This window comes from Melospiza melodia, chromosome 7, assembly GCF_035770615.1.
Source record: "Melospiza melodia melodia isolate bMelMel2 chromosome 7, bMelMel2.pri, whole genome shotgun sequence".
NCBI classification, from domain to species: domain Eukaryota; kingdom Metazoa; phylum Chordata; class Aves; order Passeriformes; family Passerellidae; genus Melospiza; species Melospiza melodia.
The window spans coordinates 30295754-30319460 of record NC_086200.1 but is presented as its reverse complement, the minus strand read 5'-3'; the positions used below and the strand labels follow the sequence as shown (position 1 = coordinate 30319460).

The following is a 23707-nucleotide window of genomic DNA, read 5'->3' as shown; positions in this document are numbered from 1 at the left end:
CCCCAAGCACTGTAGATCTTCATCCCTGTGCTGGGTGGGAATGTTGTCTCTGTTCCTCTTTCCCAAATATTTCCTCTGTTGTGTTTACTTAACCTTTATGGGGGATATACAAAACTCAAAGCAATTTGAATGTTAAAAATGTGATTAACTGAATCTATAAATATTATATCTATAATAATATATTTATATTATATAATAATATAATATTATATATATAATAATATATTTATATAATCTATAAATATTTATCTATCTATAAATATTTTTTGGGGAAAGGTGTTAGTTTAAATCCTTGCTGTAATTGCACAGTTGTTTAAAACAACTTAGCCTATATGGAGGATATACAGAACTCAAAGCAATTTAAATGTTAAAAATGTGATGAACTGAATCTATAAATATTATATCTATAACAATGTAATAATATGTTTATATTATATAATAATATAATATTATATATATAATATATATTTATATCATCTATAAATATTTATCTATCTATAAATATTTTTGGGGGAAAGGTGTTAGTTTAAATCCTTGCTGTAATTGCACAGTTGTTTAAAACTGGGCTGAGCAACAGCAAACTTCGCATTTAAAAATTTACATTTTGTTTGTCCAAATGCTGGAATGTGATTCTTGGGAGTAGAGGGGAAGGAGATCAGCAGTGGGGCAGCAGCAGGAGCTGCTCAGAAATCCCAGTCCTTTTCGTGGAGCAAGGATTCCCAGTCTGTCAGTCCTGTAGCAATCCTTGATCTCAGCTGGACTTTTTCTGTGCTGTGCAAAGATTTCAGTCCACAGGTGCAGGATTTCAGTCACAAAAGTGCCTCGGTTCACATCAGTTTTGGAAGGGAAACGTCTCGTTGAAAAGTAAAAGCCATTGAAATTAAAACTCAGTTCTTTGTGTGCGCCGAGATCGTCCCTCTGGAGACAAGTTTTTGTGCTTCCTCACAATGGTTGAAAATGAGAAGGTTTTCATAATATTTCAGGTTGTTAGTGTCTCACAAAGAAACAGAACGTATCCAGCTGAGACAAATACCTTCACTCCTCTTTTCAGGAGCTGGTGGGGGCTCCGAGTGCAGAATCCTCCTTGTCAGTACTCAGAGAAGGGTTTGTTCCCACCTGGCCCTCACCTGCAGCCCCGCTGGGGCTGGGAGGGCTCTCAGTGTGCTCAGAACAGTCAGATTCTGCTCTGGAACCTTCCAGGGATGCTGGCAGCTCCTTAGGGCACTGCTTAATTGGGGCCATCTCCTGAAAATCCCAGAGGAAGCTGCAGCCCTGTCCTGCTGTGTGTTCTGTGTGATCCCAGGAGCTGGGACAGAGCTGGCCGGGAGTCCTGGTGGCCACAAATTCTGGGATGGAGGTGACCACAGGCCCTGGTGGCCACAAATCCTGAGATGGAGATGACCACAAATCCTGAGTGGAGATGACCACGAGTCCTGGCACTGCTTTCCCAAAACAATTCCACGTGGGAAGCACTTGGGACAGAAATTCTCCTCTCCCCCTGCTTTCCCTGGCCCTGGGTGTTCCCAGCTCCCTGGGGCTGGTGGGGGAAGCTCCCACATGTCACTGAGCTCATGGACCTGATTCCCCCCTTCCCATGAGCTCTGTGGCCATTTTATTGTAATAGCTTAATTGGTTTGATTAGCTCAATGTACATTATCGAGGGTGGGTGTTGGAATGTTCTTTGGATGGGACTGCATGTGGAAATATCCTGTGTTTTGCTGTGTCGGGACTAAAGAATTCCAGGGTGCCAGGTGATGCTGCTTGTACTGAGGCAGTAGAACCTTTTAATTAATTAATTAAGCTTTGCAGGAAGTAGTTTTATCCTTTAATTAATTGATTAACCTTTGCATGAAGCAGTTTTTGATCTCCCTTCCTTACAGGAACACGTTATTTCCGCTCTTTGCTCTGAGTTTATCGACTGAAAACTGGAATTTCGTGAGAGAATCTCGAGGGAAGGATGGGATCGAGCCTGTTTGTTTTGCCCTGGCTGTGGGTAAAGCTGCAGAGCTGGGAAGCCTCTGTGGAGCAGATGGTGCTGGCAGGGCTCCTGCTCAGGATGGAATTCACTCCTGAGCCAGCTCCTGCTCCAGCTCCCCGCTCCCCTCGGCCCCTGCCGTCTCCAGACCCTGCCCAAAAATAGCCCCAGCGTTCCCAGGAGGCTGTGGCAGGATTTGGGGGGGTTTCTGTCCCTGCCCCACTCCCCTGCAGCCCCTTTTCCTCCAGCTCAGCCCTGTTTTCCTGGGGGATTTGAGCAAACCCCTGGCAGATGGGTCCCCAGCTCCCCTGGCTCATCCCAGGGATTTCCTCCTTGTGTTCCTGCAAAAACATTTGTGCAGGAAGGGCTCCCCATGGGCAGGGATCAATCTGCTGCTTCTCCTCCAGTGCTGACCCTGAAACAGCAGGTTTTGTTCTCAAAAAAAAGGCGATTTTTGTTCCTTGTTTGGCAAGGTTGGGAATCTCCCTGGGCAGGGCCACCCTGAAGATGGAGGGGTTGTTTAAATGGCCCGTTTGTTTCCAGCAATTCCTGTTGGAGATGAGCAGTGAAGTATCTTGGGGTGAATGGGGTGAAATGGTATTTTTCTCCCTCAATTGGTTTTGTGCTGGGATTTCCTGCAATACTGGGATTCATAATTTGATTTTGTTCTGGACTGGGTTCTGCATCCCTGGCTCCTGGCTTGGGAAAGGCTTTTCTGCCTGTGAGAAACTGTGATTTTATGCATAAAATTCCTTTAAAGACTCCTTGGGGAAGGACATAAGACTTGCAGATCCTTGTTTTGAAGCAAATTTGCATAAAAGTTACTGTGTAAAATTCTAATATTTTCTGGCTTCTAAAATTTCACTGAAAACTGTTCATGTGCCTTTGAAATAAAAAGTTTTACCCAGTTAAAATGAAACTTTGGTGCCCTGGGTGTGGAGTCTGCCCATTTTAGGTGGTTTTAATTCCAGAGCTGGGAGCACTGGTTGTCTCTGGGTTGAGTTCTGTGCCACACTCACCCATTCAAACACAGAGCTGGGAGTGCTCCCTGCTTCATTTTGTGTTTTCCTAACACTGTGACTACTTCCAGGAGCATCTGCAATACTTCTTGGCTGCTCTGAAATCAGTTTAAACACACTTTAAATGCTTTTTTTTCCGTGTGAAAGCCTGGCAGGAGCTGTTTCCCTGCAGTTCATCCTCCACAGCCCAGCACTGCCACCTCGTGAGTGCTCAGAGTGTGGAGCTGCTGCAGCTCCTCCTCATGGAGAATTCCTTCCTGGGGATATTTGCGGCTGAAACGCCACTAAAACCTTTTATTTCCCTTACAGATTTCCAGCATAACCTTTAAAAAGTCTGTTTTAAAAAATCATTATTTCATCCTGAATGGTTTGAGAGTTTGTTTTGAATGTTTGGAATTGTGTGTCTGTATTTCTTGTAAGACTTGCCTGACACTTTGTTCTGTTTATGTACATTGCAAAGACAAAGTGTAATGAAGCTACATTAAAAAAAAACCAAAACCTTAATTTTATAATTTTTAGTGTTGTCTGGCACATGAAAAAACCCCAAATTTTGGAAAGCTGTTGGGTTTGGAACTAAACAGAAAATGGTGAAGCATTTTGGTGGAAAACTTGCGTGGTGGCAAGTTGTGCACAGTGACAGAGCTGAGGGTGGTGAGGAGTTGTTATTTTTGTGGCACCACTTTCTGTGCTGAACTGGGGGCAGATGTGGTTTATATTTAGCCCCTGGCCGGCTCTCGGGTGATCCTGGTGTCAGGAGTTCCTGACTAAGTGGATTTTTGGCTGGGAGCTCCTCATGTCCATGTCAGAGGGTCGCTCTTAGAAATTCCCCCTTGCGGGAGCCGAGGGAGGAAATGAAAAATCTCTGCAGGCTTTCTGTGGAACTCCTTAGAGTTGGGGGTTAGAAACCAAGGGTTTAACCAGTCTATTTTCCTCCCTGTGTCCCTGTGCAGGACTGGAGCTATGGGGTCGGAAAACCCCAGCCCGCAGAACCCTGGCTGTAAGATCATGACCTTCCGGCCCTCGCTGGAGGAGTTCCGTGACTTTGGGAGGTTCATCGCCTTCATGGAGTCCCAGGGAGCCCACAGGGCAGGCCTGGCCAAGGTGGGGGCATGGGCAAGGGGCCGGGCAAGGTGAGGGCATGGGCAAGGGGCCGGGCAAGGTGAGGCGATGGGCACGGTGAGGGGATGGGCAAGGGGCTGGCTGAGGGCTGGGCAAGGTGAGGGCTGAAAAAGGGCAGGCCTGGGCAAGGTGAGGGGATGGCTGAGGGCTGGGCAAGGTGAGGGGATGGCTGAGGGCTGGGCAAGGTGAGGGGATGGCTGAGGGCTGGGCAAGGTGAGGGGATGGCTGAGGTGAGGGGATGGCTGAGGGCTGGCCAAGGTGAGGGGATGGGCAAGGAGCTGGGCAAGGTGAGGGGCTGGGCAAGGTGAGAGGATAGCTGAGGGCTGGGCAAGGTGAGGAGATGGGCAAGGAGCTGGCCAAGGTAAGGGGCTGGGCAAGGTGAAGGGATGGGCAAGGGGCTGGGCAAGGTGAGGGGATGGCTGGGACAGGGCTGGGCAAGGTGAGGGGATGGGCAAGGAGCTGGGCAAGGTGAGGGGATGGCCAAGGTGAGAGGATAGCTGAGGGCTGGGCAAGGTGAGGAGATGGGCAAGGAGCTGGCCAAGGCAAGGGGCTGGGCAAGGTGAAGGGATGGGCAAGGGGCTGGGCAAGGTGAGGGGATGGCTGGGACAGGGCTGGGCAAGGTGAGAGGATGGCTGAGGGCTGGGAAGGTGAGGGGATGGCCAAGATGAGAGGATAGCTGAGGGCTGGGCAAGGTGAGGAGATGGGCAAGGAGCTGGCCAAGGTAAGGGGATGGGCAAGGTGAAGGGATGGCTGGGGCAGGGCTGGGCAAGGTGAGGGAATGGCTGAGGGCTGGGCAATGTGAGGGGGTGGCTGAGGGCTGGGCAAGGTGAGGGCAGGAGCTGGCCAAGGTGAGGGGCTGGGTGAGGCAGGGCTGGCTGACCTGGAATGCTCAGATTAATCCTACAAGTAAAGTAATTACAATATCTGGAAGTCACCAACAAGCTCTATTAAAATAATCTCCCTAGCAAAGTCCTGGAAGGTAATTGCTTGTACACTTGAGTGGACAAGGAAACATTCCACGGAGAGCTCTTCATCAATAGCCAGCTCTCTTTAGAGCAGCAATAAACCCAGTAATTGACCTGTGTTTTAAAAGAAATAAGAATTATTCCATGCCTAACAGCTTTATTTCTCCACTGTGCTTTATTAAGGCCAGCTAAACACCACTCCTAACAAGTCCTTGTCAGAGCAAATGATCTCATCAGCCTGTGCTGGCATGGCCCAAGTGCTGACAAGTCCCCAAAGCCAGGGCTGCAGTGTCTGTGACAGTTCCATGTTTTGTTCCCTGCAGTGTCTGTGACATTTCCATGTTTCTGTCCCCGTTGCAGGTGATCCCCCCCAAGGAGTGGAAGCCACGGCGCACCTACGATGACATCGATGACATGGTGATCCCAGCCCCCATCCAGCAGGTGGTCACGGGCCAGTCAGGGCTCTTCACCCAGTACAACATCCAGAAGAAGCCCATGACCGTGGGCGAGTACCGGCGCCTGGCCAACAGCGAGAAGTGCGTGCCTGCAGGCTCCACACGGGCGTGGGGCAGCTCCTGGGAGGCTTTTCTTGCCCAAAACTGGCTGATGAGAAAGTGCAGCCATGTTAAATGTGGAGCATTTTGGGGGGAAACTGCTTTTATTGAGTCTCAGACCAGTTTGTGGCTTGGGTTTTGGTGTATCTTGGAGCTTTTTCTGAGAGTTGGTGTAGAAGGATTGTTCAGGGTCAGCATTTGGCTGAGAATCTTTCTGAAAAGAAAGGCTTGGGACCAAACAAAAGATCTCTTGGCTCTTCTGGAAAAGGGGTTCCATGGCTGGGGTAGAAATGCAAATACTTTGGGGTGCTTGGGCTGACACTGGTGACATGAGTGTCTTCCAGAGTGCCTGGGGGCTCTGCAGGGCACTTCATCAGCTGGGATGTGCCACTGCAGTCTCATCCTGGTTCCAGAGTCTGGAGTGCTCCACAGTTCTGGAGGACCCTGGGTTTTAATCAGGACTGAGATTATGCAGCCGTGGCTTTAAGCTGAAGGAGGGTGGATTGAGATGGGATATTGGGAATTAGGAATTCCTGGCTGTGAGGGTGGGCAGGCCCTGGCACAGGGTGCCCAGAGCAGCTGGGGCTGCCCCTGGATCCTGGCAGTGCCCAAGGCCAGGCTGGACACTGGGTCTTGGAGCAGCCTGGGACAGTGGGAGGTCTCCCTGCCGTGGCAAGGGTGGCACTGGGTGGGATTTAAGTGTCCTTCTAACCCAAACCATTCCAGGATAATCAGCTTTGGCATTTTCCTGGCACCTGAGGGCTGTGGGATAACCTCACCTCACGTCTCCATGGGATGGGGATGTCGTGCTGCACATCCAGCCTGCCCCAGAGGGGCTGTGCAGAGGTGGAGAGGCAGCAGTGGTGTGAATTAAAGGTGAAATACAGCCTCAGAGCTGCTCCCATGCCTGTGTTCCCTGGCAGGTACTGCACCCCTCGGCACCAGGATTTTGAGGACCTGGAGCGCAAGTACTGGAAGAATCTCACCTTTGTGTCCCCCATCTATGGGGCTGACATCAGTGGCTCCCTGTATGATGCAGTAAGTGCAGCGCTTTCCTTCATTTATTTCCTTTTTTTGACTTACTTTTCTCATTGAGGAGCGGTAATTCAGAATTTCACTGATGTAGCCACTCTAAAAAAAACCCCCAATACCTTTGTGGTTTTCCCCTCATTACAAAACTTCCCCTGAGATTTAGGATAACAGTCAGTGGAAGCTGTGAAAAGCTGACTTTCAGTAGAAAAATGAGGAAGAGTGTGATTTAAACAAATTCTTTTGCAAACTGTGACAAAAAATTGTCTATACCTTGAGTTTTGTTTCTTTTTTAAGGGAATAAAATGGAGATTTCTGCTGAAGCTCCTTAGAAAGCCACAGATAACCAGCATTTTAAGGAGATGGTGCTACATCAAAAATATTTTTCGAGTCTTAACATAAATAATTTGCATTTGGATTTTAAATTATTTACATTTGGATTTTAAATTATTTGCATTTGGATCTTTTCCTTGTAGGCAGCTCCATTAGGATACAATGCACCTGCACACTGAATTATTTTACAATTCAAATTGTTTAAGCTTTTCCATGGTGAAATTTCATACTCTGCTTCAAGTAATTCTGTAAATGATAAAGGTTTCTCTCTTCTTACTCTTTTTAGGCAGATAATTTAAATCTCTTCCTCTGTAGTTTTCTTTTGAGTGGGAAGTGGCTTTCTTTGGAGTGTTGTCTGATTGTGTGTGAATGCATGAGTGTCTTTTTATTATCAGCGAGGTTTAATATGGGATTAATTAGAATAAGCAGAGATATCTGAGGTGCTCAGAGCCATGCACATCTCAGGGGTGCAGAGGATTTGGTGTCTGGTGGGAGTGTCACATCCTTCCCTTGCTGGGATCAGGGTGGGACACAAGCCAGGCACCAGCACAGCTGTTCCCAGGTGGTTTCTGGTTTCACCTGAAGCTCTGGCCTGAGGTAGAAGGTTCTGCCCCTTTGGCCACACTGGGGTGTTTGTGATTAGGAGGAGAACATCTGAGAGGAGTGTGTTTTACCCTGAGTGTGTGCTGTGTTCATCACAGAACAGTTAATTGCTCAGTGCGAGAGCCTCTGCAGAGTGCTGGAGCACCCAATGAACCTTCCTGGGGGCAGAGGGGGGTCAGTTAGTGCAGGCCCTGCAGGGAGCTGAGGCTGTGCCTGCTCCTGCTGTTCCCAGCACAAACCATTCCTGTTGGCTTCCAGGACGTGGATGAGTGGAACATTGGCAACCTGAACACCCTCCTGGACATGGTGGAGCACGAGTGTGGCATCATCATCGAGGGGGTGAACACTCCCTACCTCTACTTTGGCATGTGGAAGACAACTTTTGCTTGGCACACAGAGGACATGGATCTCTACAGCATCAACTACTTGCATTTTGGGGAGCCCAAGTCCTGGTAAGTGAGGGCTCTTGGGCACCACTAAAACATCCTTTCCCCAGCTCTACCAAATTCCATCAGGTTTACCTAATCTCTCAATTCCCATTTTTTCTCTCCTCTTCCCTCCTACTTTACATTTAAAAGCAATTTCACTTTCTTTCATGCTGGCTTGCTCAGAGGCCTAATTCCTGACTTTCAGCAGGATTAGGGAGACTTGTTGACATCACGATTAAAACCAGATTTCAGCACTTGGGGATTTTTGCAAGCGAATGCACAGGAGAGCAAATGGGGATGGGAATGTGTGGATGCTTCAGAGGCACTGCAATAATGAAGCACTGTTGTTCTTGCTCTCTGCTCTAGGCAGGAAACATCTGTTACTTTCACATTTCCATTATTTAAATACATAAATATGTTCACAGCTCCAGGGACGAGTTAAGTGAAAAGGTTACTTTTCCATGGTCATTTTTTGGCATGATGATAAAGCATTTTTCAACACTGTTGATGCATAGACTGCTTGGAAATCACTTCCCACAAAAGCAGTAGATAGTTAAGGATGAAATAAAGAATGTAGGAAGTCTGGAATAAGTTACCAAGAGCCAATATGCTTCTTTTTAAAGCAATTTAAAAGTATAAGTGCAGAGACTCAACAACCCATGGGAGCTTTGCTGAAGATCTGGATGTGACTAATAAATATTGACATTTGCGTGCAAATGAGAGCAGAAATGTCACAGGGAGGCTGTGCTGTCACCGTGCCCTGGCAGTGGCAGCAGCATCCTCCCACCTCTCGGGGCTATGGCTCCCTGGGGGCTCTGGGCCTTGGTGCCTGTGGCACATAAAAGCCCCCAGGAGCCAGGAGGCTGTAAATGAATGGCTCCAGTGCTCTTTTCCAGGCCTGGGAAGGGTGCAGGGAGGGGCTGACTCTCTGGAACATCAATGGCAGTGTTTAAAACCCTTCCCAACACATCATGAAATCTGTTTCCCAACATTCCTGCTCCTTGGGCTCGCTGTCCAAGGCAGCTGCAGGGGGATTTTACAGAATCTCTTGTGCTACCTCTGTTAAACAAGTGGAGCTCCAGAAATGTGGCTCTGGGTTATGACTGATCCCAGGGAAAGGTTCATCCCAGGGAATGGTCCCAGCCCCAAGGCTGCCAGAGCTCCAGGAGTGTTTGGGCACTGCTCTGGGACAGGCTGGGATTGTTGGGGTGTCTGTGCAGGGCTAGGGGTTGGACAGATGATCCTGTGGGTTTCCAGCTCAGAATATGATTCAGTTTGCATCCTGTCAGTTCTTCCTCCAGAATCCCTTAATTCCAACCCATTTTCCTGGTGCCATCTCCAGCAGATGGTGCCACAGCCCTTGGGAAGCTCCTCAAACCCTTTGGCCATGGAGCTCAGGGCCAGCAGCACAGTCCCATGAGGAGCTCAGGGCCAGCAGCACAGTCCCAGCAGGAGCTCAGGGCCACCAGCACAGTTCCAGCAGGAGCTCAGGGCCAGCAGCACAGTCCCATGAGGAGCTCAGGGCCAGCAGCACAGTCCCATGAGGAGCTCAGGGCCAGCAGCACAGTCCCAGCAGGAGCTCAGGGCCACCAGCACAGTTCCAGCAGGAGCTCAGGGCCAGCAGCACAGTCCCAGCAGGACTTTCAGTGCAGTTTTCATGGGTAGGTGGCAGTGTGTGACACAGGATGGGATGGATTGTGACAGGATGCCACTGCTGGTTTGGCAGGGCCTCCCTGCCCTTCCCTTGAGCATCAGGCAGCAGTTTGCCACTTGCCAAGCCACTCCTTGTTCTGCACCATGACAGCTCCTCTCAAGAGTTCTCCAGCTCTCCTCCGAGCAAGCACTGGCTGCAGAGCGTAAATGTGAATCCCCTTGGAGCAGATCTGGAACTTTGCAGGTACCTGAGCTGCGCTGGGAGTGAGTGCAGCTGTCGCAGGGCTCAGCTGGGGGAGCTGTTGGACTGCACTGCTGGAATTGCAGTGCTGCAGCCTGGCTTTGCTGGGGATGGCTGAAATGTTCCTTCTGTTTTGCTGGCACCACCTCTGTGGAAATTTCCCAGCTTCCTTCATCCTTTTTATAGACTCGGTGGCTCTGACAGTGATCATCTTGGAAGCACCTCAGGGAATAGCAGGAGTGTGGAGAGTTACAAAGTCTACCAGTTTGGGGTTGAGCTCTAAAATAAGAGGCAGAGTTATTGTTTGCCTGTCAGAGATATTTATTCAGTGGAACCAAGGACTCTGTACATTGGTAGTATCTGCTTCAAAATTGCTCGTTAAAAGCCGTAACTCTTTCCTTGTGCCTCCCATAAATTATCTGGGGCTGTGGGAATGGTGAGGAGCCACCAGCCCTGCTGCCTTCTGCAGGGAAGGGGAGAAAGGAGCTGCTTCCCTCAGAACCCTCCTTTCCAGAGGGATTTTCCCTGTGGGTGTGCTGTTCCCAGGCACGGGCTCTGCTCCTCACCTGCTCACAGTGCTGCTGCTGCTGCAGCTGGAAATTGAGGCTGACAGCTGGAGCAGGAGGCATGGGAGGTGTGGGCACTGCCGTGCAGCACCCCAGGCTTGGGAGCATTTGTGTAACCTCATGTGAAGCCCCTGAGGCAGGAGCTGCCAGATCCAGCCTTCCACTCGCTTTTTCTCTCAAATTGCACAAAAATGTCCCTCTCGCATTAGGAATTTAATTGCCGCCTTTTCACGGTCTCAAACTTTTGAAATAACTGAAATGTGTTTAATTCTGCAGCCCCATATTAAACCTCTGGTGGTGGGAATTTTTGCTGTATCAGTTATGCATATTGTGTATAATTACCTCATACACTCCTGTGTGAGATCTAAAATTGAGCATATTGTCAAACGGTGCGAGCAGAAACTGATTTTATAATGACAGAAGCAACAAAGCTGAGTGCCAGGCCTCATTCTTCATGGTGATTATGGCATTTTAGTGAGGAATGGATGTGGTTCAGCCTTTGCAGTTCCAAAAGAATATTTTTAGATGCTGAGGTGTTCCACCAGCACTTTTATCTCCATAAAGATGTGCAGTCCCACCTGGAGGCTTCCTGGCTGGGGAAGTGCTGCAGGAAATTTTGAATCTGAGTTTTTGTGAATTTGCCTGATACACTTTGGGAGTGTAACATTTTATTTTGTCAGTACCACCTGATTGGGTGATACAGTTATTTTTCCTGGATATTTTGTGGTCCTGCTGTACAGTAACAGTATTTATGTAATTTACTGACTGTACAGTAACTGTATTTAATTTACCTTCCCTGGGTGCTGGTGGGGTTTTACACTCTCCCTTCTCCCAGAAACCACAGGTGTTAAAGCAGACTGACACTGAGGAAGGTAATTGATTTTTATAAAATGTCCCTTTTCCCTTATCATGATGGATGTTTAATCCCCGTTAATTAAAACAGGGAGCCAGCTTTAGCTTTTAAGTTATATCATCTCCTCTCCAAAACACTCCCTCGCTGGAAGTGGATCATGCCTAATCTGTTTGACTTTGATATCACAAAGTACACTTTATGCCAGAACAGCAGTTTGTGTGGAATTAAGGACAAATTACCAAAGGAACTTTAAAATAATATGATTAGTTGGAAGCACTGGTCACAGATACAATTACATCCCAGAAACACTTCTGGAATTCTGTCTTGTGAAAGGACTGCAAACCTGAGAGTCCATGGAGTTACCCCAAGAATTTCTGCTTTCTCCCCTCCCAGAGAGGCTCCCTGCATAGGGCAAGTCCAGCCAAGGAGGGCAAATCCTGCTTGTGGCTGCCCCTGGATCCCTGGCAGTGCCAAAGCCAGGCTGGATGGGAATTGGAGCAGCCTGGGACAGCGGAAAAATGTCCTTGCCATGGCAGGGGTGGCACTGGGTGGGATTTAAGGTCCCTTCCAAGCCAAACCAGTCAGGGGTTCCGTGGCTCTTTTGTACACCTGCAGTTTAATGCATTTGTCAGCAGGGAAAGCTCCCCTTCCCACAGGCCTGTGAGGGGAGGGAGATCCCAGCCAGGACTGGCTGTTCCCTGGGGAGGGATTCCCAAAGGAGCCCCTCTGGCCCCGGCTGAGAGCCCCTCCTGGAGCAGCAGCAGCTCAGCTTCTCCCTGGGTTTATTTCTCACTCTGGTCTGCAAGAGCTGCAGCTTTGTGTGCTGAACTCGTTGTCCTGTGCTCTCCCCTCAGGACAGGAAATGTTAATCCCTGGAAAAATGCCTTGGAGGAGGAAAATGACCTAAAGCAGTCATGGAGCTTAACTGTTCATTTACAGGGTGCTGCCCCTCACCCTCTCACCATCCCTGTGCTGCTCTGCTCCTGCTCCAGCCCCTGCACCCTGGAGATGCTGAGGCTCCTTAGCTGGGATTCACAGCTGATGCTCCACATGAGAATTTTTATTTTTCCGAGTTTTGCTTTTCCTGTTTCTTGGTGTTGGGCTGCAGAATTTTTTCTCCTGGATTCCCTTTCTTCCCTCAGTCCCCAAGGTCTGCATCATCTTCCATGGGAAGTGTGTGAGGTGTCCTTGCTCCTAGAAGTGTCCCAGGCCTGGCAGCAGAGGTTTGGGTATTTTTGGGTGGAGTGGGGAGAAAGGAGAAGCAGGGAAGGCCATTTGGCTGTGGTGGCAGCTCCTCCCAGCTCCCAGATTTCCTTCCTGCCCCTGCTGTCCTGTGTAATCTGTTTTACAGCTCTGCTGTTTTGGATGGAGAAAGAGCAGAATTTATGGTGATGGTTGATTTATAGATTAACTGCAACACCATTTGCTCTCAGGCAGATTTGGCAGAGCAAGACCCTTTTCTGTTGATAAAAGGGAGAGAGAAAAGAACAGGGATATTCATTAAAAGGGATAAAAGGAAAGTGAGATAAAGTATGGCCAGGCAGAGCAGCTTTTCACTCTCCTGACTTTTCTAAAATGAAGGTGAAATCTGCTTTTCTTTCTGCCCTGAGAATCCGTGTGCATGTGGGTTTGCTGGAGATGCTTGGGAGGAGGGATGTGTTGGGATGCAGAGCTGGATCCCCCTGTAATTCCCTGATAACTGAGAGCAGGGAGTCATTAATCCAGCCCCGCAAGCTGCAGTCATTAGTTAATCAACACAAAGCACTCCCAGCCCTCTCCCCAGCCCTTTTTCCTGGAGGTGGTGCTGTGGGAGAGGGATGTCCCCTCAGCAAGGGGACAGTGCTCACTGCTGGTTTGCTCTCGAATCCATGGGGTCACCACGTGCTGCAGCACCTGAATCAGCTCTGCCTTGGATTATCTTCCCAATCAGGTGCTGCAACTGCAATAGTGGAGACTTCTCTTTTTAATAGACTCAGGTTTTTGTGGTCTTTCATTAGGCTGTTGTAGACAGATTATTAAAAGGTCATTTTTGTGCCGCAGAGGAGGCACAGGATTTGGGGAGTTAGGGCTCAAGTATTGCCTTTCTTCATTCACCCTCTTCTAACTGAGAGAAAATGCCAGAAAATGAAGGTCAAGCCAGACTGGGGATTGATGGAATTGCTGTGGGACTTGTCTGAGGAGGCACAGACGGGTAGATCTCAGCCTCAGCACCCCTTTCACTCAGCTCCCTGCTGTTTGTGCTTCCCCTCTTTGGTTTTTATTTTCACCCAAACCTGCTGCAAAAGGCATGGAATTATTCTGTGCTTTGCTGCCATTTCACTTTTCAGTCCCTGCATTTTATGTCCATCTTTGCTGAGCCCGTTCCGTTGGTTGAAATCAGAAATCGTAGAGGTTGGTGTTCATCTGTTGTACCTGAGCCAGCAAAGAGGAGAGACCCTTCCCACCTGTGCTTCCTCTTGGCACTTTCCAGGATGGTTTTAGCAGGAGGAGGTGCTGGTCTGGGGCCACAGCAGCATCCTGGGGTGGTCCCTGCAGTGGCTGCAGCCCAGCAGCCCCAGCTGCACTGGGAGAAGCAGCTCTTTGATCCAGGAGTGCTCTTGCTCCAACCATTACCTTCTCAAAGTGTCTGCTCAGAGCTCAGGCCTGGTTTGAAATGAAGATCTATGCAAGTCTGACAGGATCACAGACTGGTTTAATAACAGAGGCTTTTGAGCAGAGCAGGGGCTGGAGGGGAGGGAGATGTGCTTCCATGCTCCATCTCCCTCCTTCAGCCTGATCTGCCTGCCCGTGGGACAAGGAGCTTGCAGATTCCAGCTTGGCACAGAGCTGGCAGCAGGGCTTGGGAGGGCTGGGAGGGAGCAGGACTGCTGCTGCAGAGCTTTGTCTTAATTCACATTTTGTTAACACGTTGGCAGAAATCAGCGGGGATTTTTTTTTTTTTTTTTCCTTTACTCAGCAGGGAAAATTGTCGAGGGGTGATGCCAAGTGCAGCACAAGTGAGGTTTAAAATAAGAGGAGCCTGTAGTAATGACAGCACTTAAATAGCACTCGGTGCTGTCTGAGAGCTGAGCACTCGTTAACCCCTTAATGTTCCGAGGAATAAATGTGCTGGGTTTGCATCCACTTCATTTCCAGCTGCCCAATCAGCCGCACAGAGGGGATCAAAAAGGAGAAACAAAGGAAACTTTACAAACTGTGTCAGTGATCTTTATCAAATCTCAGCTACAACACTTGTGGCTTTGATGCTGACAAGAACACAGCTCTCACTTCAAAGCAGTTGTAGTTGGGAACGGTGCAGTTTGATGGATGAGGAGCATTAAACCTTTGGAATGCTGGATTTTTTCCTCCTCAGAAAAGAAAAGAGTGTGTGTGTGTGTGTGTGTAGAGGCATTGCACCTCTAGCACAAGGGGTTTCCTAATCTAAGAATATCTTTCATTACTCAGGAGCAAATTTCTTTTGTTCTGCTGGAGGCAATTATCCTGTTTTTTTCAGGAATTCGTGTTGCTGTGCCCGGTGAGGGAGGCAGCTCACACAGGTCACTTGGTACAAGGCACAGATAGCTCTGATCTCCCCTGGTTACCTTTTTTCTCCTTGTTTCTGGAGCTGAAATGAGCTATTATTTCAGAATACAGGCTCTTTGAAGCATAATCTTTGCTTTTCTTTCTATTTGTATGGTATCCAGTACAAAAACAACCAGTAATTAATAATCTGATTGCCAGTTTAGGGAAATGAATCTGATGTGAACAGGTTCTTCCAAACAAATAACGGGGAATGGCAAGGGGATGAATATTGTAGTCATTCATCTCTGTTGAATTGTGTACTAATTATCTTCTTGGCTAAACTGAATGAGTAAATGACTTCATAATGTTTTTCCCCAAACACCTTTTCTTAGTAAAATGGCTCCTTCATGCTGCTCATTCACTGCAGGCAGAGGCAGGCTCTGGGTTATTTTTACATGTGGAGGGAGAAACTCCAATGTGCTCTGCAATTTTGTGCTTTGTGCCTGGCACTTGTGCTGTGGAGCTGACTGGACTGGGGCACAGAGAGTCCTTCCAAGAGCAGATGGTTGTTCACATTAAATTCTCTGCATTAAAAAAAAAAAAAAAAGTATTTGAAAATTGCGTTTGGAGTTCTGGAAAAATCTCCTCTTTGTGTTCCTCGAGTCGGGGGTGAGTGAATCACACTGAAAGTAGCCCATTGTGCTAATCTTGGAGCTCAGTTGTACCTCTTGAAAATTCATATTGCTTTAAAATCTGAATTTTAAAAAGCTCCTGTCTAATGTCACTTCTTGAAACTAATGGCTCTTTAATCCTATTTCTAGCTCAAGGCAACTCTAAGGGTTGGAGAGTCTTTCAGAAGTACATGATTGGCACAAGTTAGGCTTGACTCTAATCTCCCAGTGCTCAATCTCCAGGGATTTGATCCCAGCCTCAGAGTAACCTGAGATATCCTGCCCATCCTTACTGGAAAACAAATGGAGATTTTGCAGTCACAACTTCAGTTTCTTTGGGGAAGGAGGAAGTTTTTCATCCTGCTGCTCTGTTGGCAGCAAAATCACTGCCATTTCTTCACATTGTGGGTGATGAGCAAGTTCTGTGTGTGGAAAGGGGTTGTCTGCAGTGAAATGGGCCCTGTGGGTGATACTGGGTGTGTTTGGTGGTGCCCAGGCCCTTCTGAGCAGGTTTGCCCTGATTTTCTCCCTGTGCTGCTTCCCCAGGGGTTGCATTTAGCATTTGTGGGAGGCAGGTGTGTTTGGTGTGTTTTGGAGTTGTGATTTGGTCCTGTCATTACCTATTCACTCCTAATTATGGCTTTTGGAGCTGATACTCCCCAGCCTCTGTGTTTATCTCTCACTCTGGGTGTATTTCAATAAAAATGTCATTATTTGAAATCATTGACACTGCTGGTTAAAGATACTGAATCCCATCATCCATTGTCCTGTGAAGTGATCCATTCAAGATAAAACTGCAGGCACTTGATAAAGGCTCTGTCCTAGGAGCTCTCTGCTCCCTGTGTGATCTTATCTCCAGGCAGGGTTTGCATTGCTGATGGAAGGAGCCACAGCAGAAGGGGAGAGGAGAGGGAGGCCAGGGATTCTCCTTTCCTAACCAGGGTCTTGAGAAGGGGAAATGGGAAATTTCCAGCCCATTCAGCGTGGCCCAACCTCAGATTTGGTGAGGGGAAGAAGAAAGGGAGTTGATTTCAGTGTTTTAATGAATTGTTGGGAGAGAGGGATGACGGGAGGTTAATTAGGAGGAGGGTAAAGGTGAGGAAAAGAGATGTGACCATGGAAGGGAGGTGACAGTGCTACCAATAAAGGGACAACCTGTTCTTCTTAAAATACCTTTTTTCTTTCCTCATACAGGCAAAACTGCTTAAAATAGTGTTGCACAGCAGGATCCCTGTGGGTCCCTTCCAGCTGAGGATATTCTGGGAGATTCTAGCATGGAAACCCTCACTTCTACCCTGAGCTGTGCTCTGACACAGCGAGGAGATGTTGTTTAATGTTTTACCTTGTAGAAAAGTGAGGCCTCGGGAGCAGGATCTGAACTTTGCAGGGAGGGACCACCCTGTGCTAATGCTGGTTCTTAATGCTTCTGTTGGGTGATAAATATTCCTGATGGACCAAGGGGTTTTCTTTGGAGGCTTTGCTGCTGTCGTGGGGGCTAAAGATGTTGAAGGTCGGGGTTCAGATTCTGGGTTTATGGGCACCCTTTGCCTTACAGAGGCTGAAATAGCAGCTTTTCATTCTGCCTGTCATGGCTGAGAGCAGGTTGGCATTTGAATCTTGAAGGGTCACTGTTCTTGGCACAATTAAATCTGCTTTGAAGACAGATAACTCACCCCAGCTTGACACGTTGGCCTGGACATTTTAAATGTGCTGCTCCTGTTCTGTTTGTGTTCCTTATTCCATAATTATGGAGTGTTAAGCTGTGTGGGGCCTTCTTGGGCAGACCTTGTGCAGACCCTGTGAAATTGAGTTTCTTACCTTCTCCCAGGAATGGCACTGAAGTGACATTTCCAGAGTCTTGTGGTTGAACCTCCCCCTACCCACGGAGCCCAGAGTCCCAGAGAGTGGGGTGTGGGATTTGATGAACTAATCGCTGCTTAATTGGTCTGTGTTGGTGCAAGAGAGTGTAAATGAGGTGTGGAACAAGGTGTAACTGGCAAAACCTCTGGGGGTGACAGCTGGAGTGGGAAAAGGTCTTGGAAGCTTTGGGTGAAGTGACAGGATGGTCTGGTCCTCTGCCAAAGGCAGGGATGGCTTCAGGTGAGAAAAATCCTCTTAAGTAAGCAGAAAACAGCTATGAGGCCTTTGCTGTGGATGGAGTTTTAGGGTTTTGGCCACTAGAAACCAAAACTGAGCTTGGCTGCCTTTGAGGAAGCAGCAGGGAGGGGAGAACCTGGGCCAAGCTGCCCAGGTGAATTCTCTGTCACATCATTCCTTGGTGGCCCCCAAAGGCGTCCCTGCATCCCAGGATGGCCTGAATGCTCCTTTTTACTGACACACTTGTTTAATTCTTAATTCACAAGACATTTGCTTATTTATTCTCATTGTTCCTGATAATAATTCTAAACCATTAGAGGGGAAAATTGTATTCAGAAATGCTGTTTCACACTTTATTTGTTTGATGATTTAGAGCGATAGAAAATAGCACATTTGCTGGCTTTTATAGTCTGATAATTATCCACATCCATCAAGCCCCATTCCAAGGGAATAAACAAAACACCAAGAAAATTACTCTATTAATGATATCCTATGATGGCAAATAGGACAGACCTCTCTTTTGTGTTAAGGAGAGAGAGGGGATTGTCCAGTTCAGCTCATGTTGGGAAGGAATTCCTGGCTGGGAGGGTGGGCAGGCCCTGGCCCAGGTGCCCAGAGCAGCACCAGGGTCTCTGGAATGCCCAAAGCCAAGCTGGACAGGGCTTGGATCAGTCTGGGACAGTGGGAGGTGCCCCTGCCATGGCAGGAGTGGAAATGGATATTTAAGATCTCTTCCAACCCAAACCATTTTGGGATTCTATATTAACAAAAGCAAGCCACCACTCCAGGATGATCTTTTCCTGATCCATTTATAGCTTTGGGGCAAAACCTTTTGGACTTGTGATTCTGACTCGAGGGCTCAGAAAATTGCGTGGAAGTAGAGCTCAGAAATGCTGGATTTAGGTTTCATGAAATAAGTTTGGGAGCTGAGAGTCTTTCCCAGAGAACAGCAAGTTCTAGATGTGTACAAGTGGTACTTGATCCACTTCAGGGATTTTCTGTTGTTTTGGTGGAAAGTAGAAAAAGGTAATTTAAAAGGCTCAGTATATTACTTTCAGGTTGTTGACTTGGGGGTAGGATGACATTTGAGTCACAGAACTATAACTTTTTTTATCTCGAGCTGCTTTTTCTTTCCTCATTGTGTAAATCTCCCGCTCCCTGGCAGAGCAGCAGCACATTTTTCCTGCTGTAATCCCCAAAGTGCTGAGTGGCAGGGTTTGGGTGAAGCCTGGCCCTTTGTCTTGGTCACCCTGTGCAAGGCTGAGCCTTGGAACCGGGCTGGAGGTTTGATTTATCTGCACCCACAAAAAAATCACACCTGCTGCTTTCCTCTGTGGCCATCAGTGTCCCTTGTCCTGGGGACAGAGGGGCACGTCCAGGCCAGTGTTCCCAGCACTGGGGGCTCCTGCAGTCATGCCTGAAGAAAAGGAAATTATTGGCTGTTTTTCACCTGTGGAATTGAGGTTCTGCAGCTGAGCTGAGCTGTGGGGATGGTGACAAACTGTGCTGAGGGAAACACAGGGGTGCTGGCTCTCACAGAGAGCAGGGGGCATCACTGGCACCCAGAGCCAGCCCTGCTGGGCGCTCGTGGCTCAGAGGGGCAGCACCCCTTGGATTGCAGCAGTTTTTAATCTTTCCATTGTTGTTCTGCCTCACAATCAATCATTTTGTGTGTAGATGCAGCTCAATCTGTGCCGTACGCGCAGGAGCCTTCTGCTTCTCCTCCTGGTTTTAAATAGCAGCCCAAATTCTGTCTTTATTGCCTATCTTTATGTAAATCAGATTTGTGAGCATAACTTAAAGCAGAATTTGACCTACTTTTAATTCTCTTCTGCAGTTAATATTTTGAATTCCTAAGAATAAACGCAGAGGGATGTGTAGGCTCTGCTTCCTAAAGACTGGCCCAAAGAAAAAAGTTAATTTCTAAAATTGGACTCAGCTATTACCATTCTGTGCTGGGGTATTTTGATTTGTATATTATTACATACAGTTCTTTTTTATGAGCTGGAAATTCCTCCTCTCTGGCTGGTTTCTATCCAAGCAAGTCTTTTTTCTTTGTCTCTCCATGGGCTGTTCTCTGAAGCCTTGCTTGGCTTTTTGCAGGCTGCAGTTTCAGATAACACAATAACCGTGTTCCAATGTATTAAACTTTTAACATCCTCAAGATTCAATTAATCTTATCTTTACAACTCCCAATTACAGGCACTAATTAAGTGAAGGTTGCATTGTAGACTGGGGATATTACATTAATCATCAGCAGCCTTGTAGCCATAAATTAGTTCTTTCCCAATCCTTCAGCATTTTTCCCAGAAGGAATGGAATGTCTCATTTCCCTGTTTTAAGGGACATTAATCCCACAAAGGAGCTTTGGATCGGGATTAGTTTTATCACATTTATGTAAGTGATGAATGGTCTTTGTAAAATAAAAGCCACTAGCTTTGTCCCAGACAAATGAAATTGAATTGTTTGATAATTATGCAATTTAAGGCACTGTCAAACTTTGGTCAGGGAATGTTGGGAGTCCATTGCTGCATTTATTATTTTACAAGATTAGGTGCTGCATAGTATTTTACCTTAAATTTTTTCTCAAGCCATCAGTTCAAATCAGCTTAGTGCCTAAACCCTGCAGGGCCCTGTGTGGGATTTGTGTGCTGTCATGCCCCTGCCAGGCCAGCCCAGGTGTGTTTGATTTCCTGGCACAGGTTGAGTGTTGAGCTGCTTCTCCAGTTGTGGTTTTACACGGGAAAATGCAGAATTTGTCTGGCTGAAACCCCCAAATTCAGGTGCATTCTGAGGAGGCAGTGCTGGGCACCTGTTGCTGAGTCCCCTCCTGCAATTTCCTGGTCCCTGTGAGGGATAATGAGAAGGATGGGTCTGACATCTTTATTGGAAACAGCAAAAATAATGCATTTTTTATTATTCACTTTGAAGAGAAGTTATAGCTGGCAATAAATGCCATTCCCACAAATGTAAATTCTCAGAATTCTCCGTCACAAAAAGCAGGGAGAGCCATATTTAATTTGCTGCAGAATGTAACCAACGATTTACAAATTTCCACTGGCAATATTATTGTGTGTCATCATGTTAAACACGTTGAAATGTGTCCTGGTATTCAGCTCCCTTCTTATAACCTGAACACATAAATCTCTGTCACCTGGGCTTTCCTCCTGAGGATGTTGTGAACCTCAAAGCACTGAGAGAACTAACAGCTTTTTGGGAAGAAAAAGCCATTTGAAACTTGCCTGGTGTTTGTACGTGCTGGGCACACCCAGCCCTGTGGCTGGGGCCTGAGGGACAGCTGATTGTTTTTCCAGAATTATGTTCAATAATTTGCACTCCAAAAAAAATTCCAGCCCAGTTCTTTTGCGCTTTACTGACCCCAAATCTAAGAACATTGTCTTTAGGAGGTGTAGAAGTTGTTCCCTACACCCTTTAATGATGTTTTCATCAGCAGGCATTTTCAGGGTCACCTCATCAAGAAAATTATTGAATACTTGAATTCCATTATTTCACATCAGACAATAAAATCCAGCAGGGACATAAGGATTGAGCCATGACTGCTTGAGCTGAAGAATATTCACTTTTTTGGAATAAAATGAAAGCTATTTGCACAGAAAAAGGCTTATTCTTTTCCAAAGCACACAGACCCTCCTTCACACCTTTCCAGCCCATCTGTTTCTTGCTTATTAATATTTAGCACAGTTTTATTTTGCAGATATTTTCCCCATGGAGAACACACCTGCTGTTCCCTGCACTCAAGTTATTCCTGGGGTTTCCACTGCTGCATCATCACTTTGTCTTCTCCATTTTCCTTCTACTTTGTGCAATCTTGTGATGCTGTTTGAGAAGGTGCCAGGAAAACACACACTTCATGTAACATGTCTGAGGACTTTTATTAAATGCTGTTTTTTCCATGGATTGTGTGTTACTGATGCCTTTCAGACACGCAGAATTTTGGTTTTATTGCCAGCCATTGTGTGCTGTGCTCAGGATTATTGCCCCACTTGTTCCTAGCCTTTCCTTTCCCTGTTTTTACATTAAAGATGTATTGATTTCATCATATCTAATGATCTTTTGGTTTCTGTCTGTTCTGTTCTCTCCTCCCAGGTACGCCATTCCTCCAGAGCACGGCAAGAGGCTGGAACGCCTGGCGAAAGGTGAGCCTGGCTTTGGGCTGGGCTCAGCAAGGACTGGCACTAACTGAGCCTGCTGGGCACTTGAGGGGCTGCTGGAGGAACCTGCTGAGCTGGGCAGCAGCTTCAGAGCCAGAGAACTTGGCAGGGAATTTTAATTTTGCTTCCAACCCTTCCCTCCGAGCCTCGGTCTCGTGGCATGGCCTGAACTAAACTAAACTAAACTAAACTAAGCCTGACCTGACCTAAAATTCCTTAAAAACCTTTGGATTTTGAGGCATTGAGGCCAAACCCTCCCATGGCTGGGCAGTGGGTTTAATCCACAAGGGTTTGGGTTGGAAAGGACCCTAAAAATCCTTTCATTGCACCTTCCACTGGATCAGGAATGCTCCCAGGGATGGGGCAGCCACAGCCTGTTCCAGTGTCTCACCACACCACAGCAGACGTTTTCTTTCTGATATTGAACCTAAATTTCCCCTCTTCCAGTTTGTAGCCATTGCTCCTTCACTCTATAAATATATTTTGTATTTGGTGGTTTTCCTTTTATGTTAGCCTCATCCTCCTTTATTTTCAGTGCAATAAAGTTCATCTTAAAAAGGAAGAAAAAATGAAAGGGAGGGAAAAAGAAAAGGAAAATGGGAGTGAGGGGAAGGGAGAGTTACTTTGAGCTGTGGCAGACTCCCACCTCTCAAGCTTCAGGGAAGATGTCTGGCTGCATAAGTGGATATGTTTTAATTTGTTGGTGTTGTTTCTATTTTTGTCCACTTGCAAATGTTCAAGGAGCTGCCCAGCTAAAAAAAGCTGCTGGCCCAGAATAATAAACTCCAAATCTCTGTGGTTTAATCTCCAGCGAGGCAAGCGGGGTGGTTTAAATCTGCTGGTGAAGGTAGGAGCAGGCAGGGAAATCTGGAAGGTTCTACCCTGATGCAAAAGAAAAGTTCTAATGCTGATTTCCCAGGCAACAGACAAATTCCTGAGCTGCCTTTTCCTGCTGAGCACACTCCAGGCTGTCCAGCTGATTGTGTGGGGTAAATGCAGAGTAACTGAGATGAGTGTCCTGGGGCTTGGTGCTGTTCTCCTGGGCACGGAGCTCCCTGATCCCTAAATACAAATAACACTGGAAATGGCTGCTCAAAAACGTTGCATTGCAAAGCTACAGCTCAGTAATTTGCTCGGTTTTAATCTATGAAAAAAGTAATTTTTATAAGAAGTCAATCAATCAATCAATCAGATGACTTGTGTTCTGCAGACTCTGAAATACCACTCCAAGTCTGACAGGAGCAATAATAAGTTTCTTGCTGTTTGTAACTAATTTTTACGGATGATCAATTTTGAGGCACGGAGATGGTTTGTGCTGTAAAACCAGGAGCAAATTATCAATGATCTGGTCTTTATTTTAGTTTCCTGTCTCTAGAAGCTGGGTAGGTGATGATTTAACTCTGCAAAGAGCCAAAATTGCTGCCTGGCCATTCCCCTGTCCTGTGCATCAGTGGGGAGAAGTTTACTATGGAAAAATGAGTGTGCAATTAATATGGAAAATGAATAGCTGAGCTGTAAATGGGCTCACTGGGAGAGCCATGGAGCCCATGGAGAGAATGTTAATGTGTTGCCATGTTATTGGTGCTAATCACTTAAAATGTGCTTCTTTATTAGTGGCTTTAATGAGAGCCACTTAAACTGTGCATTAAAAAGAGGAACTGCAGAGAGGGACGACAGACTGGGTAGCAGACAGTCATAATTTGAATTGAAATGCTTTTAGAGCAAAAATATAAGTAAACCTGGAATCCAGTAATCCTTTTGACTTTCTGAAACTCCTTCCATTATGTCTCATCAATTAATGTTGGTTCCAGAGCTTGGGTTATTTGTTTTGCTAAGCTGTGATGGGTTTGAGTCCCTACAAACACACAGTTTTGTTATGGAGTCAGCCACTTGGAGGGAAGGACATAGTGAGGAAAATTGGGCTGAGC

The 23707-nt window shown here is 47.0% G+C and overlaps 1 protein-coding gene across 2 annotated transcripts in view; it reads left to right on the top strand.

The window, feature by feature from the left end:
• KDM4B (lysine demethylase 4B) overlaps positions 1 to 23707 on the top strand; it is a 71359-nt gene that overhangs the window by 5839 nt on the left and 41813 nt on the right. The window contains exons 2-6 of one of the 2 annotated variants that reach the window (XM_063161110.1): positions 3945 to 4095; positions 5439 to 5614; positions 6556 to 6670; positions 7856 to 8049; positions 21715 to 21764. In XM_063161110.1, the coding sequence (XP_063017180.1) occupies positions 3955 to 4095; positions 5439 to 5614; positions 6556 to 6670; positions 7856 to 8049; positions 21715 to 21764 (676 nt within the window). In that variant the 5' untranslated portion in view covers positions 3945 to 3954. Of the gene's footprint in view, positions 1 to 3651; positions 4096 to 5438; positions 5615 to 6555; positions 6671 to 7855; positions 8050 to 21714; positions 21765 to 23707 lie in introns of those variants that run through there. The other variant, XM_063161111.1, reaches the window with a different exon arrangement.